The sequence below is a fragment of the Argopecten irradians genome, chromosome 11 (assembly GCF_041381155.1).
Source record: "Argopecten irradians isolate NY chromosome 11, Ai_NY, whole genome shotgun sequence".
Lineage (NCBI taxonomy): Eukaryota > Metazoa > Mollusca > Bivalvia > Pectinida > Pectinidae > Argopecten > Argopecten irradians.
Window position 1 is genome coordinate 29534858 of NC_091144.1, and position 26864 is coordinate 29561721.

The following is a 26864-nucleotide window of genomic DNA, read 5'->3' on the forward strand; positions in this document are numbered from 1 at the left end:
AAAATGTCAGAAATACCACTTATCTCTGTACATTGTACATACGTCGAGGTTTTGGTATTTTGGTTTTGGTTTTGATATTTCACCACTAATCCTCCAGCTCTGGGCGGCATCGCCGATATGTTCAGATATTTGGTATCTAACACTAACCTTACACCGCGGAGAGGCATTATAGATATAATTGGATTTTTGGCATTTTACCCTTTATTCTAGACGATATTGCCGTTATATTGTAATGTTTGAATTTTACCACTTATCCGCCACATCTGTGTGACTCGGAGACGTGTCACTGTCTAGCACTAGCCTTCCATAATGTGGCAGTATATTCCCAGCTGATGTAGGATCAGTCGTCGAAAAATGACTGTAAGATTTTGATGTTTAAAATAATCTCGAACAAATAATCTTGTCGGATCGTCTTAATGTCTTCCTCGATAATCCATGGACTACTATCAATGTCGTAATATCCACCCCTGAACTATTTCATAGTAAACCTGAAGGCAACAGAAGACACAGGTAATTTGATCCTATGAGGTACCTCAAAGGAATTGTATAACGGTACACTGTGGTTGACTGTCTTGTTTCAAATTTGGGAGTCGTTCGATCTGTAATTTTCACAGAAATTCTCCTGAACTGTCACCAGTTGTATTATTAGATAGTCCAATGGTCGATATAACGACAATGATAGTATCCCCTGGAGTATCGGGGATGCTTTTATTAACTTCATCTATAGCTAAAAGATAAGCAAAGGTTAGGTACGTAATAAACTATAGTCAAGTTCGTCTACAATGACCACTCAAGGGACAAAGGAAACTGGTTTTTATAGCCAAGTGGTTTTATACACAGGTCGAAGTTTGTTTAACTTGACCAATTAGGACCACGACAAAATGTTTTTATCAAACTGTGGGTCTTTATATAGAGGTGGTAACTAAGAATGGTCTGACCATAATTCATAAATTTCAATGGCCTAGAAGTTGTGTAATATATATGTATTTTTTTAAATTTTAATCCTTCCCTCTTATGTGTACAGCTGTCTTGAATGGCCTATGTTGCTTTTCCACTTTTGTTATCGATATCAAACAAGGTTAGTGTATTGTTATTTTGTTCAATGTGCAATATTTACTTTTTTAACTTTAGAACGGTTCATGTGAAGCATACAGCCTTCTAAGACAGGACCGGATCTACATTTTGAGAAATAAAATGTTCGGGTTTTTTGCTTCTGACCGGGCTCGGTTTTAAAAGTTAAGCTGAAAACATTATGAATCAGAAATGTATCAAATATCTTATGTACCACTTTTAATCAGCTGTCGAGTTTCATCATAAATAACGGAATTTCAACTCGTTATTTACTGTTGCTTAATTAGTGATATTATTGGAATTTTAAACGATTCATTTTACACTATACAAGTATGAAAAAACAGTTTCATTGTCATTATGTTTTAAAGTATACAGGTAAATGAAAGTACTATGATATTTCTGTAGATTTCAAGAATGATTATTCTAATGGATCCCGAATCAAATGTCGATAATTGCAGGCGGTTACCACTAAATAATTTATTTTATGTGGAATACTTGTAATTAATTTTTCATCGATCATTATGACTAGACGGTAACAGCATACACTTGGATTCCACAACGGATTTAATTGTTTATTTGATTCTGCTTCCTGACCTGGAAATCGATGTTACTTAGTGTTGGTAAGCTGTGTATTTTTTGGAAGTTCAATTGTTCATGATATTTAGAGCACACATCTTGTGCTTATAATATTATTTTTTTTAAATGCATACCTGTCAAGTATCCCGTATTAAACGGGAATATCCCCCTTGCATATGCATACTTGTAATGTTTTCCGCATGTGGCGGGAGTCTCCCAAAATCTCCCGCGTATGAAAGATTGACAAAAATCTGTTTAACTTGTAGTAATGTTTTCCACATTTATTACTCTACGACTGCAGAGTTTATATTGCAATAACTAATTTATCATTACATTTATAGATAAAATACAAATGATTTCGTTAAAGAATAGCAATACATTTATATGTGTTGATATAGGAAACATGTTGTCACATACAACCCTAATTTTTTAAAGGTCAGTAAATTCGAGGTCTCCAGTTTCCTTATTTAACCCTTGATATGCATGCGTATAACACAACATAGGTGTTCAACGAGAAAATTATGACTCTTTTTAAAATTGGTAATATGATATCTTTAATCTTAAACGATACAAAACTCGACAAAAATTTAATATAAATCATAACAAAGGATGATAAAATGTAGTGAAGTTAGTTTCTCAAGTAAGATAATAGGTAATGTTTTATTAAATTTTGATAACTATTTCATCAAGGTTCTTTTTAATATGATATGGTTAATGTTTTCAGCACCATTCTTATTTTAAAGTATACCCGTATATGATCAGATATATCTAATGATATTAGAACGAATTACACGAAAGGGGTATTATTCGTGTTGACATTCTATCTTTAATTTTTGGATTCCTCATTTAATGTGCTACCATCAGTCAGAAACACAACTTGTGTGTTCTACCTTAATGTTCGATGTATTTATATTTATAATGCGTATTTTTTAAATATATTTACGGTTTTACAAAAGAAATGGAAAGTTTTAAAAATGTATAATTTCTATTTTTCGTGTATTTTTAGAAGAAAATAAATCTCTAATTTGATATGTTTAATTTTTTCTGCGTTGGTTTTATGTTGCTGCTAACTCATAGTTATTATTTGATGAAGTATATTCAATTTTAGCAAGGAGCCTTTTTATTTGCTTGATGATTTATGTTATCATCTCATAAGGTAAGTTATGACGACGATATTTGTAGCATTGCCTTTGATTGGCATATTTAACGGCGAATTGATGTAATTTAAAACGAGTCTCAAAAGAAAGATCCCACAGGATTATATTGGATTAAAGCAACTCAAATAGATTATGTTATGGAGATATAACGTTAAACTCAGAGTTTACTCTCGTCACAAATCTCTTCACTAATTTTTGTGCTATTTATCCATAACATTAACATCTATTTAAGTTAAAGGCACACTACCTTTCTGGAGCAAAAAAAAGGTTTCTAAAAACTAAAATAGCACTAGAAAATATCTATCGATGGTCTTAGATGGAGTAACAACACCAAACATATTCAAGATTTCCTGCGTAATACATGATTACATTGTAGATAAATTTCGCTGTTTTGCCTTCTGACGGAGTGATAATCAACTACCGGGTGGTATCTAAGAAGACGGTGGGAAACATAAGATGACCCGCGTTATAAAAATTAGCATTATATTTATTTGAATTAAATTGTTCAGAAGCGAAGTGTAGTATTTAAGGTAAGTTAATAACTTTTGTGATTCTATGAAATTATCGATCTCGTTTTACATTCCCATTTAAAAAAATTAAAGCCGTTTCGGAAAGGCAGTGACCCTTTAATTCTTAAATATCACAATAAGATGTAATAGGAATATCAGGTGATATAAGGAAGTAAAAAAAGAAAAGACATTAGTTATGTACTGCAAACCACAATGGGAATTGACATTGTAAATACAAAAGACTTTGTTACACAATCAATCGAACAATGAAGTCAATCGTGCTTACTAAACTTTGTTTTAATATTACATGTTTATAATGTTAGTGTAATAAAACATATGTATACTCATCATACAATTCAGACATATTATCCGCAAATCAACTCAAAAACATGTTAACTAAATGATCATATGTTACGAAAATTTAAAGTGAATAGTCGGTCAAAGAAAACCAGTCTAAATGCGTTCATTGGCCTTCCAAAAGTTCTCACATATTAATACGACAGTCAAGTTCTGCTTAGTTTCCCAGTTCTGACCATTAAAAGTAAAGAAAAGTTGAAAGCATTGAAAGCGAGGCTGCGAGGAAATGTAACCACGGACATTGTGAGCCGGAGGACGATTTAGAATTTCCATACTTTAAATTAATTTCTTCGTACGCAGACAGATTTTGACGAGAGATTTTATTTTTCCATTTCATAAGAAATTATACTGGATACATTCACACCATTTTTACCGACTTTAGCCATCCTTGCCCGACTGTTACGAAAATTTAAGCCTATTGGATAGTAAATAAATATCAAAAACAAATATCAAGAAGCATTAAAAAACGAAATAAAAAACGAATGTTCACTGTATTTGTAACGTTCATTTCCTTTATAGATTTAAACATATAGTGCATATTACAATTATTTTTAATTGATTAATTTGTTAAGTTACATATTAGATTTCTATAAAAAACGAACAAATGAAAAAAACTGAATATATTAAATGCATAACTTATTAGCATACATACTTTCAATGATACACTTGATGTCTTTTCCAGACTTGCATTTGTAGAAAATTACATTCACACACACATGGAACGTCATTCTCAATTACAACTTCACATGAACGGTTCATAATACGTATCCAGACAAAATGCACATCTTCCCTACTTTACATAAACAATAACATACAAGCAGGATTACATACTAAGGAACCTAACATATAAAATTGAACACTTTCTTAGCTTTACATACACTTTACACATAATTAGCATGACATATATAAAATTACATATAAAAATGATCGCTTTCCACACCATAATAAACCTAACAGATTTTATTGCAAGGTACTCTTGTGAATCAGAGTTACCTTTCTTTACCCATTTATTCACTTCAATTTTCCACAGTGAATCCAATTCCATGCCTGCAGATATCGTCATGATCCACACACATAGTAAAAAACCGTCAAAAGTCACGCTTGTACTCATTACAGTATATTGTATGACGTACACAGATACATGAAAGACATAGGGTATCATCAACAAGATGTAATTCCCGTTCCCTTACAAATTCACTCGTTCAACAAATTGCATATCAAAGCATAAAGTCTACTCAGCCGTTGTATACTTATATATGCCCTTGTGGGTAGTTATCAATTATGACGTCTTAATTTTTGAGCGGACCTCGCGTCCTTTTCTTTTACAATTACATTCTTATGTACATGTACGACGTTGTCACAATCAATAACGACCCGTGAAGACAGATAATATGCAAATACGGAATTGGTGAATGTCACTACAATATTTCTAAGATGGAAATATATATAAGTATTGAGCATGTCCCGTAAAGAAAACAAAATTTCAAAAAAGTAGTGAAATTACAGTGTATACTAGCGGCAGTCAAACTGTATCTTAGTTGAATCCAATTTAAGTTTTGTTACTTCAGTTACTACATAAATATGGGTTATACTTTTTTTATAAAGTAGTATATCATTCTTTTTCCTTTCAGATGCAACACCTTCATACCTCATAAAATCTCAATGTAGTATGAGCAAATAAAAAGAACTTAACATTAAATCTTATGTGCTGTATAATCTCCAAAATCATAGTTATAAAAACAAACTCTTTAAAATTCACATATCTGGTACATTAATAAGTTGATCTTTTACTTCCTATCGCATACATCTCTCATCCATGGTGCTGGCATCCGCTGTGGAAAACGTCTTGAAAGTCTTCTTGTTCTTTGGCTTACCTTATAATACCTACAATAAAGGCAAGAACTTTGTCACCGTCCACCAGAATTGAAACAATTCCCGAAATAATGGCTGGTTGCCTTGATTTTGCAATAAGTTTTAGTACAATATAACTACTTACATATCATCTTTTAGGAAGTAGATAGCCTGGTCAGCCCAAGTTACAGCAGCATCTGGAGAATCCGGCACACCTTTCCAGAACTTGTTAATATCATACTGTCTACGGCCGATAACATCGTCATGCCAAACGCTCCATTCCCAAAATTTAGTTTTCTGAAACACAATAAATATAGATTTTGAAGCATGAGGAAGAAGACAGAAATACAATGGTTAAAATGGTGTGGTATTTTTCAAATTTCCGTAAAAACATTATACGTTGTATGTTTTAAACTCTTTCTTTATTTGAATTTTTGATACAACAATATATTACATAATTGATATGAAAGATTTAAATGTTTTTATTTCATTTCAATTGTGATTGCACCATAAATCTGGAAAGTTGCAATGACGAAATGGAAAAAAGGCATATATAACTGATGAAATCTAGGCAAAGCGAACACATCATATATATTATCGATCAAAATCCATGCTAAACTTAGATAGGAAACCTTTGAATTTTTCTGCTCATTTCTTATGTTTTCTATTCAAGCATAGAGAAGTAACTTACCCCAAACAAATAGATCCGTCGGTTTCTGTAACCCTTGATGCTGACAGCAGCCCTAGGCGACTCGCCATTTTCATGCGTCAGTACCTTTTTCGGAAAACCGTAATCCAGTTTTTGTTTTGTGTAACGCCAAACATAGCTATCTATAATAAGAACAAAAGCAAAATTTCATTTTATAATTTAGGAAACGATAATGGCGCAAACTTATACAAAATAGCCTACTCTTATCGATATGTAATACCAAACTAGGCCTGTACTGTGACTATATGCAGGTATCTTCTAAACATACGAACATACAATATTTCAAAATTAATGAAAACAAAATTTCAAAATGAAAATATACAATTTATGGCAATGCATAGCCTGCAATAAATCACAGTGCAAGTATTGGTTGATATTCACAATATTATTTTTCGATTTATATCGAAATAAAAAGCAATCGAACTACTATACGTTTAGCAATACGAAACGAATATCAACGAATCGAATCTCTGATACGATTTTACATGATAAACAGACAATCTTTTTAATAAATTAAACTGTTAGGTGTTTAAAACAAACTAAATATGTTTGAGAAACACTAAGTTGTCCATGCCAAAAAACCAAAATTTTACCTTTGAATAGATACGTTCTTCCTTTGAAGTAAGTTGCCGCTCCCACTGGAATAGGGGCGTCTGGGTAAACTGACCTCAGCGCTAAGGACTTCCGGTTGCCTGATCGTCTATCAGCTTGAAACAACGTATCGTTTACTATTATGCTGATAAAACCATCGTTTCCTGGAAAGCGAAAGGAAAACGTTTTAAGTCAACAATAAAAGACATTTAAAGTAATCAAGAGGTAAAGAGAGCCTTATCTCTAGCCTGGTGTCTTAGGTCCAGCAACTATAATAGTACTATATACATGTACTGTATAGGTTTGTGTAGGTTGAGCGCCTTATGTTTATGCTGTCAGGCTCTGTCCTGCCAGAAGGCCTCTGTTTCATGATCTTATTGTTTTTGTTCGTTCTAAATGTTATGTTCCTCCTAAAGATTCACTTGATACTGCCTAACATTTGTCCTTCAGTTGAGTACTCATCCGGTGTAATAGGTTATGTTTCTACCATGACACATTATACTCTATAGAAACTGTAGTTTCTACTCATACTCATCTTCAGTTTACATGGAATTATCATTATTGTATTGGGGCGTACTGGCTGCTCGATATCTTTGGCGACATGCTTCATAGGAAAAACAAGCATGTATCCACAAATTAAATCACGACCAATGTTTCACTTTGACATGGCTATTCAATTTGTAAATTCTGTGCCGCTTATGATTCTCACCAATGAAAGTAGCGTCGACATCTTGGCATGATGAAAGCTTGTTGAGTGTCGGCCTCGGCGCGGCAGTTGTTGTATCAGGTCTGTAGTTTGGTCTAGATCTCGTTGTACTGCTTATTGTGGGTCTGTTTGATGTCCTTGTAACGACATTGCGTCGAACAGGCGGAATTGGCTTTGATCCTAAATCATCCAGATTTAAAATAAATGTTAGTCATACCTTTTGTAAACATATAACAAAACCGCTAATACCTGTGTTATATTTGCAAGAGCAATCGCTTTCCTCTTCATTGGCATGATAGCAAGATTCTCGAATTTATTACTAGTAGAAATATGAGGTCATAAGTGGCAGATTTGAATTTCATCAAAATACTACAAAACAGACGTCCAGTTGTCTTTATGTTCTGCAATAGATGTTCCGTATCTTTTATCGTCATACTAATATCTGGTTGAGCCATCTACATTTTAGAGGTTAATGACACCAGATTTTGCCAGCTTTGGCGAGCAAAAGTTAAAACTTTAAGACGACTTCTATTAAATACTAAAACCATTATTCTTAATTCGAAACGTACTGTGAACATCCCACCAGACAAATTAATTTCATCAAACTATGCTAGAATAATGACGTCACTTCATATTTCGTGAGTTAAGTTATATCATCCTCTGTCACGATGTCAAGAGTGATTCCTTTCATATCACATTACACTAGTGACTTATGTATACAAACATGGTATGTAAGAAGTCACTGAATATCAGGCGGACTATGTAAAATCAAAATCCATATATCTACGTACCATATATAGATTGAACTGCAAAGATGTCCTTCTGAGTAAGCTCTGTCCTTCTGGCAGAGAAGAAGGCCGACATAACACTGTTGTATTCAGCGGAATGGTCAAGTCCAATAGCGTGTCCGAATTCGTGTATGGCCACAGCCAAGAGGTCAGGGTTAGTCATATTTCCTCTACCGTCCCGACTCCAGTCTTCGTCGTCATCGAAGTGAGTGTCACCAGAAAGAGGCTGTGGCCCGGGTCGGAAAGCATGAGCAAGTGTCATTCCTGGAACAGGTTTCAATAGTTTGGTTATAATTTATGAAGGGAAACTTCAATACTACGTTGTATCTTTTTATAACAATAGAATTCTTAATAAAATAAAACAACTAAAAACTTCGTGCTAACCGTAATACTATGAAAGGTTTTTTATTGTTTTTTTTCATTTTTTTTTTATTTTTAATATTTTTAATAATTTTTCATTTTTTTTTTTTTTTTTTTTAATTTATTTCTTTTAATTATTTATATTTTTTGTAATCGTTTATTTTTCAAATCATGTTCAGAACGATTATTAACGGTTCAATAAAAGAGATTGAAAATTTTATTTATAAAGGAAATCGTAAATTTGATGTTTTTCCTTTTCTATATATGTAACTTATGTAAAGTTGTGACTGACACACAAACTTGTATCATTCATTAATTGGCGTACCTCTTCCATCAAATCCATTGTAGTAACCGTCACCATGGATACCCCGCGCAAACTTGATAACGATATCCGGATTGTCTATCGTGAACTTGAAATATCTCGGTATGACACGTGACCATATCATGAAGGCCGTCTTAAACGTCTTCCTGTGAAATGATACCAAAAACTGTAGAATAAAAGAACTGCTAATTTGTTTTTTCTGCTTCTGCTAAGCGCTTAGCATCACGGAAATGGGACTATTTCACTCAGATAGCACTATAAAAAGGACAAGAGTTAATACAAAACAAGAAATGATTTCGGAATGATATTGTGTGATTCATTACTGTTTATAGTTCAACTCATTTTTATTCAGAAATATGTGTTCATAAACGATAGGCTGTGTTAACTTTGTAAAAGGTTGTTAGTTGCTCAGTTCAGAAATTACAAGATTATTTTACCATTGTTTGTATCTCGGCATTTTTTGTGAAAATTTGACTGGTCTCCATGTGATAATATTCTGTTTCCAGCCTGGACCTGAAATATATAAATCGATTACTAAAACCCATTCGTCTATTAAAATGGTAAGTATGATGAAGAAAGGCTTTAAGCTATATTATCCTTTTGTATTTTCTGCTTTTAAAGTGCATGTAGTAATTGTTTCGTTCAGGTAACCATCATTTCATCATTGTTTTCTTCATTTGACTAATTTCGATTTTAGAAACTATGAAATATGATTTCCTATTTATGTTTATACGCATGTGTATTACCATAAGACGTTTGCCGTTTCCTTCTTCTTTGTAAGTCTGGATGAACGTCATCCGGAATTCCACATCGAGGCTCAGCCATTTTTTGTACAGTTCTACGGTTCAGCCTTCCAGTCTCGCGAAGACCATTGAAATGTTGAAAGGATCTTAATAATGTAGAAATCGAGAGAGAAATTGAAAGATATTTTATTCAACTGAAGATTTTTAGTTAATTATGTTTCTGAAAATAAAGTTTGGTTGGTGGTTTGCTGAGTAACGTCTTTCAATAGTTTATGTCATTTAGCTACCGCCTAGTATGAAAACGGTTGGATGTGTGTATCAATTTATGCTTTGGGAGGCTGTGGTATGTTAATGTTTGGCGTCTTGAAATAGTGAAACTTAGTAGTGCTATTCCACTGAAGTCTGCCACCAAAGACATCTCATTCCACCCGGTCGCATTATCTGTTCATATAACGAAAAAAGCTACATGGCGTTACCTTTTGAACCCAAATTTTCTTCTAAATATTTTATCATCTACCTCCTATGTGGGTTATTTCAATTCTCTTTCAGAAGCTACACATTTCTGTGATTTATCGCCGATAGCATTAATCAGTGAGATAGTGTGGTGGTGTTATGCCCGGCAGGACTAGAGAAATTTAAGAGTGCACGTGGCTCGCGCGTGATACACAAAACAACATATTTTTAATATCAACATAGACAGTGCTCAACCAAAACTGTTACATGCCACCTCGGACATAAGTGATATCACATAATCCACTACCGTAGTGCATGTAGACTTGGTGTCATCGTTAAAATTCCATTGAAGATTGATAGAACTGAACCATCAAAATACAGCTAATTATTTAGTTCTTGCTATATCCGATCTTCAAATTATTGTCTGAATACGTTTGTAGTATACTTAACGATAACAATAAGTCGGAGATCGCTTTGGTGCTGCGTAAATGCAACAAACAAATATGATGTTAAATGATGTAATACATAATAATAATTTGATAAAGGATACAGAGCATTGTTATCTCCATCCTCATGTTTTATGACATTAACCTTTGCTTTAGTATTGGGAGATTTTAGTTTTAGTTTTAGTTTTGTCGAGTGAAAATGAAACTCTTAAAAAGCATTTCAAACATGTTTGTAATGAATTAAGGTAATTTGAAAATTCTGTGTTGCCAAATTGTACGTATTGTAAATTCAAGTAGGTCAGGTTTTGATGCAAAATCTCAAAAGGAGGAAGTCAACTTGCTGAGACAAATTTATTTCCTAACGTCACAATATTGTCCCTATGATATGACTGATAATACATTTCCGTCTAGCACAGCCAGAGGTATTAAATACGAGCGATGTAAGCAGAATATGGAAGGTATGAATTACATTGTAACTAGAAGAAAGTCGATTGTATAGATATGTGTTTCTCCCATACTTGACATAGTTATCCCCCGATTGCTAGGGAAAAGATACCTCTTTCTGATTTGTCACCGGTTTTAGCCATGAGAGATTCTTTTGTAAACCCCTAGTGTATGACAGGTTGCATTTTTAAAACCTCTAGTGTAGCAATTACGTGACGTAACAGGGATATATCAACCCGAGTGAAATATTTTGGCCGCCAAACTTCGGCAAGCCTAGGTTTCACCAGCCAAAATCGTTCACTCGGGTTGAGATATGTCTGTCCACTTGACAGACCCATGTAAGATTCTATTATTCTGTGTGTAATTGCAAGGCTGATATGAAATAGTCATTATACATTTTATATCGTTACTATGGTAAGATGGTGACCTTGGCAATCACGAGGTTTACTAAAGGATCATACGCGTTATTAACGTAATGCTGAAGAATCAAGCGATAAGTATAACGGTGCCCCTATCAGTAATTGAATTACACCGTGAAGCTACCATAAGATTAAGTCATATCCTTTTAATAGTAATACCGTATCCTAAATTACCCTACATCTTACCAAATAAATATTTGTAAATAAGTCTGAACTACTTACAAGATGGCCTCTCTTCTTTGTTTCCTATACACATGTCTTTCGTTGTCAAGGTAACCATATTTCAAAAGGTAACCCTGTAATGAAAGGACAGTGAAATTAATCAACAATCTAATATTACAATGGAGAATTCTTCTTTAAGGTGGCTTATTTCTTACAACGTTAAACGAAGTAGTCCCTTACGATGTTGGAATATAAACATCCTTCCAGTGTCTTAGTGGGGTTTTTTCATATTTTGATACATTACATAGGTACAATAATTTAAATGCGTAAACATTGATACACTATCGTTAAAAAAAACTTTAAGATTTCTTTTTAAAACAACGCCATATATATATATGCATTTTTAACATATGAATCAATCCAATACCGATATGGCAACTTATTTCGTAAGCACATATAATTACATTTCTAATTAGCAAATGAAATAAACATGATGTTCTATCGCCACAAGAACATGACTGAGTTACAGTCCATTTTGGATAAATACCATTACAGATGATGATATTAATGTGTGCAGTATTACAACAGGTGCTCATTAGACAGGTGCCCTTCCTCTGTACAGCCTGTACCGACAATGTTAATTCGTGAGGAGATATGGTATTCACATGTCAGTTTCATAAACACAAGGTGATACTGATTACCAGAATCACATTTCTCGTACCTGTTACTTCCTACTAACCAAACGGATATCGACATAGTACGTGCCCATGAACTCCTAACGGATTGGACAGGGCATGTGGTATTTTAATTTAAGCTTGATAGGATTTCAACAAATTATATTAAACCATATTTCATGTAGTGTTTCAGGTTGAGTTCAATGATATTTTACAGATGAACTTACGGGTGAACTTTGTTGTAGTTAATGTTCATTGATAAGTTACAAGGTTCTGTGTACATCAGGAAAAGCATTTTTTAAACCTTTAAATCCTATATTTCATGTGATAGCTACTATACAATTATTAACTACAAATACGAAGTTTCCACTGTTTTTTTAAAAGTTGACATTAAAAGGGCATTTGATGCATTGATGCCCTTTATTTATTATTCAGTAAACATTAATGATTGTGTGTACGGATTTCTGACACACATCGGCAATAGTACACAACATCACAATATGAAATATTAGTATTTGAGAAGTTACTACCGAAGAAAACATTAAGCCATGCCCGATTGCAATAATCATGTTTCACAAAGGATTTAGCTGTTATTTGTACACCTGCTCAACAAAATTTTGCATATCTGTCACAAACCTCTTTATAGCTCCTCATGTTTTCAAGTATTTCAGATCATTACTTGTATTCAATATTAGCTTTGGCCATACATCTTCATTTCTTAAGATTAGATCTATTTACAACCATGCGTAACTTACAGTTGAATAAACAAACACTGCTCTTAAACAAAGCTTTAGACTTAAAGGCCACTGTAGTAAACACACGTTATCTGATCCCATATTATAAATACTGTACTATTTCACCTTTTTAAAAATCAAGATAAGTGTCGGTTGAAACTTCAAAATAAATCTGAAGATCCGGACCGACCTGATATACTTCTATATCACTGATTATTTAAGGAATATACTTTTATTCTCAAAATACAAAATAAAAATATATTCCTTATATTTACAGTTTTTCACGTAAATTAATATTATTTATTCTCGAGACATTTGAATATTTTTATTAAAATACCCTTATTTTGTTCTCTCCCGTCATCGTCAACGAATTCGATTGAACAGCTGATTGGAATCGAGTCATTTATATGTTCCCAACAAAAGTTGGGTCATGACCCCATATTGCTACGTCAGCGACTATTCCCGTAACAATAGAATCGCCGCATGTGTTGTACTATCATTATACACTGATAATGATAATACTAGAAAGCATGGTTATTGAGTCCATGTCAGTGCAAACTGTTAATATAAAGAAATGATATATTTCGTTAATATGACCGTTCTCCTTCAATCAGCCGCCCTGAATGAAGGGCGTTTAGGATGGTGTCTGCTGTTAGAATTACAATTGAACGAAATCGCTGTTTCCTTTCTCTGCCTTGAAATCACCATATTTGAGTAGCCTATGGAAAGACTTATTTTGTGTCGATTGGCCGACACAAACAAGTCAATAAGATATTAGTCTTTCCTTGCCTAACGGACAGCATAAGGGGCATAGTTGATACTGCAGGGGTTACTTTTACTGTCGTTATATCCACCCATGAACTCATAGTGAAATTGATGGCTCTTTATGTGAGTAGGTGGTTTGGTCTTTTGATGTGCATCAAAAGAATAGAATAACGATACACTGTGGTTGACCGTGTGGCTTTGAATTTGGGCGTCGCTCTGTCAGTTACCTTCAAAGGAAATATGCCAAAGCTTTACAGACAATCGTATGTATCTTATAATGCGCACTATAATACACTTTAATTTTAGTGCTTTATCAATGGGTACCTGATTTAAAGTTATTTCGATGAATATAAATAACAAACATTATATGAACCATCATCAACGCTAATATATATACTAGTTTTATCAAATACATCAAAAACATATTGTGAAACGTATCCTATTCAACATTGAAAATGTTAACCTAATTCCGGTGTGAGTTAGGCCTATTCGGCAATCATAGATCATTAATATATTTTATTACTTTGGTTAATAGACCGTTTAAAGTCCATATACCCTACTTCGATAGATAAAAATCGAAATTAAAAATTGAGATAATTAGATCAATACTAAAACATCGTCATATACATATCCAAATGGTATTTAATTAATTTCAAGGGTAAAAAATTTACTGTAAGTTTTTTTATATGAAACATTAAAAGACTCTAAATAATATGCATGTGACGAACTATTTAATTGAAGTACCTATAATAAATAAAGTGTAGGTCACGGCAGTGCCATGATATTACTGTAAATCAGGTTTTTGCGCGGATTGATTTCCGCGATTTTATTCACCCCACCCACGGTGTACGAGTAATATAATCGCACTCGAAAATAAGATGGTTTTCAGTGGAGTCTGATGTCTAAACAATCTTATGGTATTTTCGTTGTTTAAAGGGGAAAATATCGCGAAAAGTATGCAATTTTATGGTATTATCCTGGTTTAAAGAGGAACAAATCACGAAAAATATGCAAGAGAACTTTTACGCTGCAAAAAATATATTTGCTGGAAAATATTTTTTCTGTACATGTCATAAATTAATCTTCTGTAGCTTTTCACATTTACAGTTGATACACTTTAGATTTCGAGATACCTTTTTTCAAATTTCATTTAGCATAAATTGATCGAAATTCAGTCGCATTTGTCAAGCACTATCGACATTGAAGTTATTCAAGTGACTCTAGTTTGATCAAAGACTTGTGACAAAGATCAGGTGAATTCAAACGTATTGATTCATCAAATAGTGGTTTAACGTATGAATGCAGGCGAGTTAACCCGGTCAAAGAGACAATGATCAAACAAATTCGACTGTATTAATGCGCTGATCAAAATCATTTGCGTAAACAAATGTTGAATGTTAAATTTAATAACATTCTATAAGTATTTCTGCTATATTTACATCTTACCATCTGATGGTTCGGAAATAAAATGCAGGGTATCAGTAAAAGTAATAATTGCGAGATATTAGTAATTACGACTCCATTTATGATATAAAGTATGCAGAACCTCTATTTTAGCATGTATCGTTTTCCCTATCCCTCAGATCAGTTTTCATATCTTCGCAAAGACCTTAATTCTTATTGCCCTTATTATCGATAGAATAGTCCGTCACGTTTTAGATATTACCACATGCTGTGAAAAGTCCTGTTTGAATCATATGTTCCGGAAAAGAAGTATAAGAATATATATACAAAAAGGGTAAGGATTTGGTATCTCTCCAAAAGTACAATATATCATATTTCCCAGTACGAGTACATAAATGAACGAGTGGCACAGTACATATCTACCTAATAACTTAAGCACTTGGTGACCTCTTTGACGTAGACCGGATGGTTGGGAGTAGTCACAACACGGGGGCTTTTCATCTAATTGATTTGCTTTAAATTGACAATTCTTGAGTTTTAGATGAACCGTTATGGAACAGATATGATCCCCCTCTCCTCTAAAAAATGCGCTGATGCAACTATATGCTTTATGTCATGGCGATTACTATTTTATAATAATCGTAAGTATTTTTTTTGGGATGCTATTTTCAGTAAGACATCTTTCAAAATGTCCGCGGTGTGATAATTTGCACGGTCTATGTGGCTATTCTAATTATTAACATTATTTGATTAGTGACACTTATTGATATGTTCCCGCGTGGCGTTATTTAACCGCAATAACGGAAAATTTAAACCCCGCAAATAATCCAGATTTAACAGTATTCAGTACAATATTTCACGGAATTGAAATTAGTAAGTCATCGAAACAATAATAGTCAATAAAAAAACAAGATAGACTTAACAGATAAAACTGACTTTTACACCCTCAGTATAGTTTTTTCCTTGGACATAATTCGAGAGTCATTATTATTTTGTTTTATTTAGAAAAATAATATCTGATTTAGATAAGAACAATATGTATATTGTTTAAAAAACACTGATATGAAAAAAAACATTTGGTGATAAACGATAATTTTAGTTCGCTTTTATCTTACCCCTGTGCTATTGCACAAATCGCTTCACCATCTTGATCGCTATACAAGTATCGTACGCTTAATTAAATTGCCTCAACAGTATCATGTAACTGTGAACTGCCACTGGGGTAATGTGAGGGTAGTGTGGGGAGGGGTTTACGTAGTGTAAATTGTTAGATAGATATACGTACTCCGTGTATACACGGTTGACCTAGATTAATCGTCATGCTCAGTGTATTTCTTATATAGAAAAGAACAGTTACAATCCTGGAGAGGAAATTTTATCTTATTTTACAACATGTGGCCGTGAGGGGTTATCCGTGTCATGAATTTGTATAACATCCTACAATGCGATCTGGTGTTAATTATTACTGTAGCATACGAACCTCAGAATAATGACAGTAGATAAAAACAACGATCAAAGGATCTCTAATGAAAGTTTCCTTCCACTTATTTGAAATATTTGTTTATTTTTATTACACATGCTTTTGTGCAATTGGCTGTCGGCCTAAATATTTTTATGTTTCATTTGTGTTTACTCTATACAAATGATGACATAATGTCAAATAAGACTCATTCTGTTTTCTGTTTCTAGTATGTAATTTATTTTCGAACCCCAGTTGTTGATGATGATTGCATTATACGCAAACGAAACACCATGATATGGCTACTAAATATCATACTGGGTACATCATTTATACAAACTACCAAAGACAAAGAACAACACACCCCATCCAGTCGTATTATGATAGCAACGAGCAAATAAGTCTTCTAACCCCGTCAAGTGTAGAGCGCTATAAGCAGGAACAGAAACTACAATTCATGCGTTATCCAGTATGTTTCTGCTGGAAGACGGATCCTCTAAGAGCTAATCCCTTAATTCAATACCAAAAGTTATGTGGTGCCAAGAGGGACGAGAGACGTTATAAGTATAACATAAGAAATAATAGATAATATGACATATTTTTAAAATTAGGTCGCCGTTTATGATCATCAAATGATGACAACAAGTACCATTATTTCGCTCTACTAGTGATCTAAATAAGCATGAAAATGCAAAAAAGAGGACTGAGGCTAGATAAGCATCGCATGCAATTACTAAATTGGATATTGTAATGTTGACTTTATTACAACGTAACGCGTCTTGTCGATATCAGTTCTCTGTGGAATGGTGTGAGGAATAGATGTTTTTATTACAATGCAATTTACCAACGATAATAAACACAGACTGAGGCCTATTGTAGCGCAACGCGAAATAAAATCTGCTAAGAGTATATTAAAGTGGAAATTTAGATAAGCTATCAACAAAGTTAAACTAGTATTAATACATTTTACTAAGGGTTCGAGATTAACGCTAATTCCGTGAGCATTAAAACTGTAGTTAATGTTTGTTTCCTTGCTTTTTACATATGACCCCCTTTTAAAAAAGGGTTGTAAGCAAAACCTTAATGATAAATGTAATAAAATATGTCAAATCAGTATATATGAATGAGAAATGTTTCGCGACTTAAGCCGTTTTGCTTTCTTTAAACAACCCCGAATGTATCCACACTCGATATATTTGAAAGTTTTATATGGGAGAAAAGCTCTACAGTTTTCATAATATATTTCATTTTTGGCATTAGTGGAATAATAGAATTTAAACCATTTTGTCTGCATATCTTATACCACACTATATTAATACATTGAAATATTAATACTGATATACGTTTCTTTAAAAAGTCATCAACCGTGAAAGTTCAGAGTTAGGTCTATTATATTTCAAGTAAAAAGCTGTACATATTAGGAAAAAGAACACGAGGAATGACGTTTATTCAAGGGTTGTTTGAATATCATTACCACTGAATAGTTTATTGTAATTGTATTTGTGAAGTTCTATATGTGAAAGTATATGAATATGGATAATTTAATGAACTGGTACAAATACAACGGACACATGCGCTTCATCGAAGTTCATATTATTATATTATACATTCTGAAAAACTACATGGCAATCAATAAAGAAGTAAGTAATGGCCTGCGTGAGAATGGTAGCAAGAAACATCTCCGCTTAACAAAGCAAAGGACAATTAGTTAATCGGGGTACCAGAATTTTCATGCAAATCTTCGTCAATAATATTTAGTTTAAGCTTAAAACATATCACTGCAAATCAGTTTTAAAATGCCTTTTGATACTATCAAACGTAATCATAATGGTAACAAAACAAGGTCATATAATGTGACTTTTTGGATTAAAACAAAAGACCTACTTGAAATTCATGATTATTTAACTCATATACCCACGGGTGGCATTAATTCATCAATAACTGAACATTTTCAAAGTAACATATGAAAAACATAAACACAACCTGGATCATGTGACCGATCATCAAATGATATTGTTTAAAAAAGATCTGTTACATTCCTAATACCTTACAAAGGGGGGAAATACATGCATGGTCTTCAGTACGACTTATTTTTTATAAATACATACATATATAACTGCACAACTTCAAAGAGAAAAAATAATAAAATATTTTATGGTATAATGAAGCGTCTTATATCTAACTGCAATCAGGGGTTAATCTCGCAATGTCGTGTTATGTGCGATAATAACTGTGGCTACGTACGTACCCATGCATGCATAATCTACTTGCGTTGTTTGAAAATGTGAAGTTTTTAATACGATTTCCGCGATAGATCTCGAGATGATAATATCAAAGGCCTTCGAGATATCATGTCGATGGAGACAGTGCGTGTTAAAATGGTCAGTATACCTTGTTGTCCCATTATCGAAACCTCGTTAAGAATTTGTCGTTGATAGGATTTTGACTATTTACGGATCATATACTTAATATTGTTCAGAACGTGTGCCCCTTTGGAACGCATGGTCGTATTTCTTGTAACCTTTCAGGAGTCCCGATTTACATATGTTACAAAATATATTAAACTTTTTAATTTATCATAACTATGCTTGCTACTTTTATTTGTCCCTAACCTTACGAGTTTTGTGTCAGATATTGTTTTAAGCTTTACTAATGACGCTGACATAATCACAGAGAGTGCTATTCTACTTAGCCAATGTTCATCATCAGTTAGTTGTGCTAGCAGTTCTTCAGAAGTACACGTTATCCAATAAAATTTAACATTCGGCGATCGTTTATCTGCAAATACCTGGCCCAAGGATCACGAGACAATAAAAATGACGTAACTTTTTGTAACGTCATTTGTGATTGTTTTAGTCTAAACTTAAGACTGTTTTCGACTCAGGACCGTTCCATGATCTTGGGGCCTGATCTTTCAGTATATTATAGCATTCATAATGATGATGAATTTATAAATAACATTAGAGTCATTGAAATGTGATTTTTAACACACAATGAAAAGTAATATTAAAATGTAAGTAGCTTACCTCTGCCATGGAAAGTTTGCTTGGGTGCATATGGTGGCGATGTACCCTGCTTTTAACTCCATTCCCATTACCAGTATTAGATGTACGTGTGTCAGGTATAACTGCAGCAAGTATCGGTAACAAAACAACATTTACAAGAAATAAACCTCCCAGTACGAATATATTACACCCTTTCATATCTGGTGATTACATTAGTTACCCGAATCTCGCCTGAAGTACTTATGATCGTTTATAAACGTTTTACCCTGGTTTTTATTTATATATATATCTATGTAGTTTGAAAAAAAAATCACAACGGCGTGAACAGTAACAAGTGAACCATGTCGACCTGACCCTATGCAGGGTAAGATTAGAGTCCCAGTTTAACTCAAGCGATTTCATTGGTCGTAATATGGTGTTAGCTATTTTAATTAACACACCTCCAGTTATCAGAGCGTTCCTTGGATAAACGCTTAAAATGCTTCACAGAGGAGGATGGTTTACTTGCGGCAGAAGTGGTGATGTGATTTGTGAGATAAATGTAGGCGTTATTAGTATGAAAATGTTATCCCATTAAGTAAAATAAAATAGAAAGAGATGTCCTTAATTAATCAAGCATTGTTTATTTACATATTCACAAAAAAAAATAGAAAAAAGATACTTTTGACGATAGAAGCTTAAATGTCTTCTGTTAAGTACAACGGCTATGGTGTTATTTGTAATTAGAAAAACTTCTGTTTTTTCACGATAGATGCCACGTCTTATTGAAATTGGATTAAAAGTTTGTGTGAAATCTCAAAACGTTTTTGTTGGGTTTTTTTACTTTGTTACCCTATAATAAAAATAAAATTATTATCAATTCTTTTTCGATATATATAGATATATATATAGATATTTCGATGTACTACGAAAGAAAGAGAAAAAAAACATGAAAAAATGTTAGGAAATCTGTTATAATATCAGTCAACCTAGGGGGTGATATTAGTTTTTTTGCCTTAACCTAGATTAATGTATCCAACAAGTGTATGAATTAATATTATTATTACATCTGCCGGTATATTTACCGTCCGAGCTGTTATCATGAAAAGCATGTACGCGAATACCTTATCAAATCCTACAGCAGTCATAATACCCTTTCCTGTAACGTGTGTGGTTCACATGTTTTTTACATTTTATATTACAGTCTAATATTAATAACTTTGGTTTCTTTTTATGCTAGTTTCAACTATGGTTAGTATTTCATTGTATCGACACTGGTTTCATCAAATTAAAATTATTTGATTCTCAATATTAAATTTGTAGCGAAATTTTAATTGCCGAAAAGTGCCAATGAGTGATTTATATGGCCATTTTGCCTATTGGATTTCCTGTGTTGTGTCGCCACGTAAGACGAATTCACCTTATTACATGATTAATAGGTCACACAAGTGGCTGAACAATGAGAGAATGGAATGAATTAGAATGAATATTGATTTATTCAGTCTTTGCATGTGACAGAGTTACCTCCCATTGGGGTAGGTATTCATTAAGACGTAATAATTTTGATAGCGAATCTCGAGTCTATTTCTCTTAAAAGTATGACGTCACGCTCACAAAAAGATGACGTCGTATTCAATACCTACGCGCAAGGTCAGATTAATCTGTTATATGCATATAATGATCAAATTGATCATATATTTTAAAAAAAATCTTTTGCACAATTTATAAACTTTAAAACAATTCGTAAACTGATTTAACAAACAATTAAAACGCTTATACATATTACTATACACGTGCTCTTTTATCGGAGATTTTATTATTTACCAAGCAAAGATGATATTTCACCGTATGTTTGTGCAATATAATGTCGGAAATGCAAACTATTTCCCTTTAGTTCCAAAATTTTATTTAGATCCAGAGAGGGTAATAAGGATTACTTCTATCAGTTATGAAAAGTTTTCATCATTTAGCCATTGGGTTTGTATTGCAACTCCACTGTATGATGAGACTAATGATTTTCTTTTCTCAATTAATAGTTATGCATTTCTGTGTAGCAACATACCCACGTTAATTAATATACAAAAGGGTTGTATTGACATGGCCGAATGGATAAGATGGTCTAGCCCATGTTTCTACTAATTCGACCACTGGCCACACAAATGTTTGTTGTTAGGTGATTAAGATCTCAGACTGGCTAAAGGATTTTAAAGTAATGCGGAATGATTTCAGCCACTTTACAGTTCCATTAGTATTGCGTCGCTTTTCCGCTTAAAATGGACGTTCGCCCTTGTGAAGAATATTTTGAGCTCTGTCTTCTTACACGTATATAGCATGACTGTTTCTGCTCTTGTTTAACATTCGGCATGAATAGGATCAGACAGCTAGTTTCCCTGTTTTTAGTATAATGTTGTCAGTTGAACTATGGTGTTCAGTATCTTTCAGAGTATATTTCAGCGAGATACGGCTATAAATAAGCCAGATGTCCTATACCGCAATCTCACATAGTACACACGACACATTGTAGACAGGGAAGACTGTTTCCTTCTATCACCTTGATAGGACGGTAAGCAGCATTAACCAACAAAACGAATCTAATATTGGTTTGTATAAGTCCTTAAATAATCAGTTTTTAGTGATTTTATCCCAGTATCGTTAATCAGCCGAAATCAACAGATCATTTTGACGGTTAGTTTAAATTTCGCGAATATTGTGGACGATAAAAATTCACAAAATAGTCACCAAGTAAGAACAATAGATTCTTTAAACTATATCCTTTACGAAAATAAATCCACAGAGAAAATATGGTTGTCGTGAACACTAGATATATAATTGCCATGGAGTAATTTGGTTTATATTATAACACCGAGAGAATATCATTGAATAATCTAATTAAAATTTAATTCTACTCCGTAAGATAATGAAATATAATTTAAATTAGATTTAACTTTGAACAGCATAACACCATTACGACATCAAAGCCAAAAATATAAATTCTATGGTGACCATTTATTTAAATAGGCTGACCAGATCTTTGATTAGGCACGGCGTATTTATTACAGAGGTGGGGTCGAACTCATTGTATCTATATTAGTCAGGGCGTAGACCTTTGTAGATTACAAAATGATAATACATAAAGGATGAGAAATCGACAACTTATTCACTTCACAAAAATGGTAATATGAATTCACACATACCCAATGTACTTAATATACGGAGATAAGCTGTTCGGTAAGTCTTGCATCCAATTCACTTGGCATTATACTATAATTTTTTTACAGTATTTTATCCTATCTGTTATAAAGCTATTGCAGTAGCAGATCATGAGCAAACCGATTTATAATTAACCAGATCACCTTGAACTCAAAACTCATTTTTCACTAGACGCCTATAATACATGTACTTGTTTATTTTAATTCAACGTTACTGTTTCATAAAAAAATGAAATGGCATGTCTGTTTTTTATATCATTACTTTCATTCTATGTCGTAAAAACGCATGTCACTTAGACAGAACACACTTATCATGAAGATGATACTTAGAAAACGAATTCGTATCCCTGACAGAATTTTGAAATAGGATTTGACCTTTATACTAAAACTCAGAACATTGTATATAAAGTACATAACTTTTATCTAAAAAATAACTTATGAGGATGTCTTCGATAATAGGTATACCTGTCAAGCGTCACATCTTATCTCTATCAGTGTCAATCAGATGCTTAATTGACACTCGGAACCCCTTTGTTTACTTCCAACGGATACAGATTAGATCACCCTTACCATACTTCAGCAAACAATTAAACATGGAAGGTCAGATAGATACACATGTTGGGACTTAAAGTGATACGCCATTTTGTTTCGGTTCGTAAGATCGTTTTGAAGATGTCATTCAGGTCGCATTTATCATCTCTGTTGACAAGTCTCGGATGAGTGAATACAGTGCGCATGCGTCGTCATGAATATGATAAACATTTGATGACAATTCAAAACCCTTACAACTTCAAGGATTCTATTGAAACTATAACTTTTTAAGGTGGTCAATACACTAATCATCTTAATAGCATTCCAATTAGCGTTAACTATCTTTGTTAACATTGTATAATTTACAAATGTTTGGTATTACGGTTGAAAATTTCTAAAAAGACATTTTCAATGTATATCGGCGTATGAATGAGTTCGGATCATTGATATACATGTATGATTCCTATGTAAAATGTTACGTGGAATCTGATACATTTCTGACAATTATGAATATTAATAAAATACAACATTGTAAATGTTTTTCATATGATTTGTAAGCTATTAAATATTCATAGAAGTATTCTTTTGTAAATGTTTATTTCTTATCCAAATCCCATGTCTTATTGTAATAATACTAGATAATTAACTTAAAATTTCAGTCATTCGGGAATATCGTTTGTAAAAGGCATCCAACCCTTTCGAAAATTGTCTTTTATTAGCAGAATGTATCTGAGGCACTTTCAGGATATGTGATAGATACCATGAATAATGCAGCGATGTTCAGTGGTAAAAATTCACTCACGATTTCTGTAAATCTTCATCCGATTTCCAAGCCTAATTTATCGATGTCGTATTTTAACAATACAATCAATATTTAAAACTAATACTGAGGATGAATAATGTGTTTCAACAGGAATACTAATAAATGGTGTGTTTATTTACTTTTGCCAGAACATCTAAAACAGCTGTCGGTTCGTGTGTTGTGCACATGGATGTTATCAAATTTCTAAAAGTGTACATATATTCATACTTTTCAATTGCGAGTGTGTGCGAAGAATTACGTAAAAGATACATCTATAATATTTTAATAAACCAAAATTTAATTTAAATTGTTTGTTTCAGATCCTCGAATGATGAGCCAGAGGCATCGATTATACCCATGCAATCTGTTTGTTCCGCACTGCTTTCGTCTCTCATTTTTAACTGTCCTTACTTATTTCAAATTGTTTGACGTCGTTCCCGTGTGATCATCATGTAGAGAAGAATGTCGTGGTACCGGACTATGTTGGTTACTCCTGTGATTTGGAGTAAATTGTCTTTGTTGTTTTAAAGATATGTTTCGATAACATTTATTTCGATGATATTTTATGACATGGTTCACATTGATTATTGATACTTTTGGAGAATTCATTAAAATATGATGCTTTTGACAATCGAGATGCAGATTTAAGGAGATGTAATAGAGACTTGTAGGTATAGTCTTAACATTTAATATCGTGTAATTATTCTCCCTGTACAAAATAACAATTACCTACGATACTTCCGAAATTGTAATCAATACAATGCGTTTGACCACATCCTGGACATGTCTGGTATTATTAAATTTTAATTTAAATAACATTACACTTGTCTAACACTTTGTCTTTGTTCCTGTATTGTTCAGATGACATTATTTCATAAAATGTCCGTATTTACAAAAAAGGAAACAAAACACAATACCTAATTGAAATACATGTTACCGACTACAATCATGTAAAACAATTTCTGAAACCCCAATAAAGATGAAACAGTTTATGAACTTTGACACCTTTCTAACAATTCTTCCACCACTCGACATTTTCACAAAACAATTTTTAACGGGTATGACTGATGAACCAGACAGTGCATACTCTTCCTGTCCGAGTCTTTATCAGTTAACATGCGTCTTCTAAGGTTTAGGGTAGAATTCCTTTTATACTCTTTCTTGCATCGTCTATATTTTTTATGATTAATGGCAGAAAATAAGACAGTAAGATATATGGGCCTAGATTATTAAAAATTAGATAATCAATGTATGTAGTAAACACCATCAGCAACACAAGATTAAAATTTCCCATTAAGTCAATGAGCCTTCATTTCGTTAATTTGCCATGTACTTGGATTTTTTTTTAATTATGTATGAACATTATTTCATCCCATCTTGTGCTTATTTATAAAATTTATTTATTAACGAGTCTTTTGCTTCTTTTTAATTTCGCCATTATTTTTGTGTTCAATTAAAATTACAAGTCATATAAAATCACACTGGATTACTTTGCCCATCCTCTTTTTGTACTTTTCAATATAAGTAATCATATCTTACGCTTTGAATCGCCCATAGAAATCCAAAACAAAGGGATGTATGGTATTGTAATGTGTGTGACCACAACTTCTGCATGTTCTACAGTGCGTTGATGCTATTCAGTATTGATTACCATATCATTGATCAGATCCGTGTATCGTACAATAGTGTTTCTGTTTTGATAGGAGGATCAGGTCACATATAAAACGAAATATTGTTGATGAACATATTTTGCGGATGATTACTGTAATGGCATTTTCTACATATCTTTGACAGGGTTGTTACGACATATTGTTAACGGGCGAATTCATTCGTTATTTCACTTGTTCAAAATCAATTTTTGAAAAATGTAATTGCTGCAAATAAGTACATTACTTATTTCATAAACAGAACATTTACGTTTTGAAGAAAACAAGTTTAGCTTTACATTTTTGTGAACAATTTCCGCTAGGAAATTCTAATCCAACTGAACACATTTCAGCGAACTTTGAGGTTAAAAGTAGTTATATCTAAAGAGTAACACTTATTACCCCACAGGAGATAAATCTTAGGTCAATTGCGGATATCGTTTCAGTCAAAAACATGAATCGATCTCAACTTCCGTTTTTATTGCCGCGCCTGTTCATCTGTTGTGACATTGGAAAGTACTACACGCGTAAAATCACAACGTCAATTTGCAATAATTTATTATTCATTTAACTGATATTTGATGAAATTGCAAACAATTAAAGGTTATTCCAAATTGATACACAACTCATGATACATGTGAATGTCTAGTGAATATATATTTATATTTTAAACAATTTTCGGGTATACGGGATTTATCTCCCTTTATTGTTATGCGTAATGATGTTGTTCGGTTATTTTTGTTTTGTAAAGTAAGCCTCATCCATTCTAATTGGTTCAAAATGTTACAGTTTTCCAAAAATTAATTACGATTAAATTTTGAATCTTTCATGTCTTTTCCCAGCCACTGTACGAAGTTACAATGTTACATTACAAGTGTTAATGAAAAAAGATTGTTTAACGCGTTTCACATGTAAAGGCCATGGCTCTATCTTGAACTTGAATCGATCTTAATCATCATGAACGTTTTCTACACTAGTTATATATAACTATA

General features: G+C 32.9%; 1 protein-coding gene across 1 annotated transcript; it reads right to left on the reverse strand.

Moving 5' to 3' along the window:
• Nucleotides 1-4292: 4292 nt before the first annotated feature.
• On the reverse strand, nucleotides 4293-19962 carry LOC138335787 (matrix metalloproteinase-14-like). Its single transcript, XM_069284951.1, has 11 exons — nucleotides 19727-19962; nucleotides 11725-11798; nucleotides 9744-9886; nucleotides 9435-9510; nucleotides 9001-9143; nucleotides 8319-8579; nucleotides 7531-7707; nucleotides 6824-6985; nucleotides 6213-6352; nucleotides 5667-5818; nucleotides 4293-5554 (listed from the first exon to the last, which is right to left on the reverse strand). Exons 1-11 carry the CDS (start codon nucleotides 19901-19903, stop codon nucleotides 5458-5460), a joined length of 1602 nt encoding a protein of 533 aa, XP_069141052.1. The 5' UTR covers nucleotides 19904-19962; the 3' UTR covers nucleotides 4293-5457.
• Between the last annotated feature and the right edge of the window lie 6902 nt (nucleotides 19963-26864).